The 3,940-nt window shown below is 39.7% G+C and overlaps 1 protein-coding gene across 1 annotated transcript; it reads left to right on the top strand.

Annotated features, from left to right (window-relative positions):
• The first annotated feature begins 1,548 nt into the window (after window positions 1-1,548).
• Window positions 1,549-3,383, top strand: LOC129808618 (uncharacterized). Its single transcript, XM_055858404.1, has 2 exons — window positions 1,549-3,063; window positions 3,288-3,383. The coding sequence occupies exons 1-2, from the start codon at window positions 1,549-1,551 to the stop codon at window positions 3,381-3,383; spliced, it is 1,611 nt and encodes a 536-aa protein (XP_055714379.1).
• Window positions 3,384-3,940: the final 557 nt, after the last annotated feature.

Genomic DNA, 3,940 nt, shown 5'->3' with positions numbered 1-3,940 from the left:
ACAAGGAACTTTTTATGGAGATACTGGCTTTTTGTCTTCAAACTAGCTACTTCACCTTCAGGGGGCAATACTACTCACAAACCGATGGGATGCCAATGGGAGGCCCCCTATCCCCAGCCATTGCTGACTTGGTCATGGACTTCGCACTAACCAACATAATGGAATCCATCCAGGTGAGAGTATTATGCTTGACAAAATATGTGGACGATATATTCTGCCTCGTACCAAGAGATAGCATTCAAGATGTCCTTTTAGCGTTTAATGCATTTCATGAAAAACTACAATTCACTGTAGAAGTAGAAAATGAGAGAGGTCTGGCATACCTGGATACGTATGTAATCAGAGAGGACTCACACCTGAAAACAATGTGGTACAAAAAGCCTATGGCATCTGATAGAATGCTGAGTTATTACTCACAACACCCTCTCCAACAGAAAATCGGGACAGCAATAGGGCTCATCAAACGTGTACAAAGATTAACAACAATCAATGAAGAAAACACAAGAAACATAATCTACTCAAAACTCAGAATGAATGGCTTCCCCAGCAAACTCATCAACACACTGTGGAACGTTCACTCCACACAAACCAACAATAATTTACAACAATCAATAACAGCTGAGGAAAGGGAAGATGCCACATATCGTTCACTCACGTATATCCCCAGACTGAGTGACTTAATACGAAAAATCCTACAACAAGAGATAAAAGAAGTTAAAATTTGTTTTAAAGGCTCGAACAACAATTCCCATCTTCACACTAACTTAAAAGACAAATTGGACACCTTAATGGACAGTAGAGTTGTTTACTCAATTCCCTGTGAATGTAACAAAATCTACGTGGGAAAAACAATACAACGGTTAAAAGACAGAGTGAACCAACACAGGAGAAGTATAAGGCAACAACGCATGGATGAAGATGAGAGGAATGATGCCACAGCCCTGGTGACGCACGCGAGAGAAAGAGGACACAACTTCCACTTTGATGAGGTAGAGATATTAGACCGATGTCAACAAAACAAAAAACTGGAATATCTAGAGTCATTACATATATACCTCACAAAAACATCAAACGTGAATCGAAAAACAGACACACAAGCTATCAGCTCTGCTTACTCCGGTTTACTCCACAGAATAGGACAGAGATGTAGGACCAGGAACAACAGGGGGGAAGAGGAGTTCCACAGCTGTGAAGAGGAGTGAAAAATTGTTGTCCATCATTTTGTGTCAGGCCGTCCCATGGTGAATTTGTTGGTGCAGAAAAAAGTCCAAGTCCAAGTGCATGTATTGTGTAGTACTAATTGTACCTTGACAAAATCTTCCCCATACCTACCCATGTAAGTTTTTATTTGAAAGTGAAAAAGAAAATATTTTTTAAAAAAATTTTCCAAATAACAAATTGTAGACCTGAGGAAGGAGACAACCCATCTCCGAAACGTTGTAAGAGGAGGAAATAGAGGAGATTTCTTAAAGGTCTTTACCGTGTTTTGACTTCAATAATCCATTGATAGACCGAAAGATCCATTTAAACATTAAATTCACGGAAAAAATGACAGACTACCTACAATGCGTTATGGACAATCATGGACCCAACATAGTGGCGGATCTCAAGGCTTACATGCGAAACCGTCGAAAGTTCGCACGGATGATTGCAAGAAGGAAGTTTTTGCTGCACTGCAGAAAAACAGGCGTAATGCCATCACACATCATCAACAATGTAAGATGCCTTTACCAGACAATTTCGAGACAGTCACCATTCAACAGACAGATTGACAACATGATTAAATGCTTTCAACATAAAATTTTGAGCATGGAGATCAAGGTAACCTTCTGGGAGATTCGAGAGATCAAAGATCAATTAACGGTACTACAGCACAAGTTGATAGAAACTCAAGTCGTGGCAATTCAGAGCTTTCTACTTGTCCAAGAACAAGTTTTTTGGCGCGTTTTCCAAAGAGCCACACACACTCATATCAACAAGTTCAATGTATTACGGATGAAACAGCTGGGACAGGTCATCAATATGCCGTCTTCTGAATGGGTGGTGAACAGCACAGATGCACAACTACCACATGAGGTGAAGATGTTGTTGGGTCTTAGCCCTAGATTTTCCCTTCCGTATGGCCAATTACCACCACAAGTAGTGTTACATATGCTTGCAGAAATTGAAGATGTTATACACTTATTACCTAACGATGACAACAATAATAACAAAAAGCGTATGATTAGATCAAAAATAGCACAACTTATCAACACACGATTAACAAATCACAGACTTAATCCCCATGACAAATATTTCCTACATTTACAATCAGAAACAAGAAAATTCATTCAAGAAAACAGAAATCTTATTATTACACGTTCTGACAAAGGGAACAAGACGGTTCTCATGTGGAAAGAGGATTATGAGGTAAAAATGGGAAATATTGTGGCGGACGAGGGCACGTACAAGAGAATCGCAAGAGATCCGACAATTACAACTGAGAACATGAACAACACGCTAGTAAAAAAGATGCATGATAAAAAATACATTGACTTTATCACTAAAAAAGAGCTAACAACCCACAATTCAAGAGCCCCACGAATATATGGCCTACCAAAGACGCACAAAGAGAATATGCCACTTAGACCTATTGTCTCATGCATAAACTCTCCAACATATGCATTATCAAAATTTATAACCAACATCTTAAAACCAATAATGAACAAAGGAGGATATAATGTAACGGACTCTTTTGAATTTGTGGACCGGATCTCAAGCATCGTGGTTCCGGAGAACTTTGTGATGATTAGCTTGGACGTCGTGTCACTGTTCCCCAACATCCCACGCAATCTTGCCTTGCGGATAGCTGAGGATCTTTGGGACGACATAAGATCACACACACCAATTCACAAGGAACTTTTTATGGAGATACTGGCTTTTTGTCTTCAAACTAGCTACTTCACCTTCAGGGGGCAATACTACTCACAAACCGATGGGATGCCAATGGGAGGCCCCCTATCCCCAGCCATTGCTGACTTGGTCATGGACTTCGCACTAACCAACATAATGGAATCCATCCAGGTGAGAGTATTATGCTTGACAAAATATGTGGACGATATATTCTGCCTCGTACCAAGAGATAGCATTCAAGATGTCCTTTTAGCGTTTAATGCATTTCATGAAAAACTACAATTCACTGTAGAAGTAGAAAATGAGAGAGGTCTGGCATACCTGGATACGTATGTAATCAGAGAGGACTCACACCTGAAAACAATGTGGTACAAAAAGCCTATGGCATCTGATAGAATGCTGAGTTATTACTCACAACACCCTCTCCAACAGAAAATCGGGACAGCAATAGGGCTCATCAAACGTGTACAAAGATTAACAACAATCAATGAAGAAAACACAAGAAACATAATCTACTCAAAACTCAGAATGAATGGCTTCCCCAGCAAACTCATCAACACACTGTGGAACGTTCACTCCACACAAACCAACAATAATTTACAACAATCAATAACAGCTGAGGAAAGGGAAGATGCCACATATCGTTCACTCACGTATATCCCCAGACTGAGTGACTTAATACGAAAAATCCTACAACAAGAGATAAAAGAAGTTAAAATTTGTTTTAAAGGCTCGAACAACAATTCCCATCTTCACACTAACTTAAAAGACAAATTGGACACCTTAATGGACAGTAGAGTTGTTTACTCAATTCCCTGTGAATGTAACAAAATCTACGTGGGAAAAACAATACAACGGTTAAAAGACAGAGTGAACCAACACAGGAGAAGTATAAGGCAACAACGCATGGATGAAGATGAGAGGAATGATGCCACAGCCCTGGTGACGCACGCGAGAGAAAGAGGACACAACTTCCACTTTGATGAGGTAGAGATATTAGACCGATGTCAACAAAACAAAAAACTGGAATATCTAGAGTCATTACATA

This window comes from Phlebotomus papatasi, chromosome 4 (assembly GCF_024763615.1).
Source record: "Phlebotomus papatasi isolate M1 chromosome 4, Ppap_2.1, whole genome shotgun sequence".
NCBI lineage: Eukaryota > Metazoa > Arthropoda > Insecta > Diptera > Psychodidae > Phlebotomus > Phlebotomus papatasi.
The sequence above is the reverse complement of the archived record's forward strand: the minus strand, read 5'-3'. Positions and strand labels throughout refer to the sequence as shown.

Excerpts from the sequence above, each read along its gene's own strand:
- LOC129808618 (XM_055858404.1), top strand. The coding sequence starts at position 1,549 with ATGACAGACTACCTACAATGCGTTATGGACAATCATGGACCCAACATA. Across the intron at positions 3,064-3,287 it reads ACATAATGGAATCCATCCAG|AATGCTGAGTTATTACTCAC; the intron begins GTGAGAGTATTA and ends GGCATCTGATAG.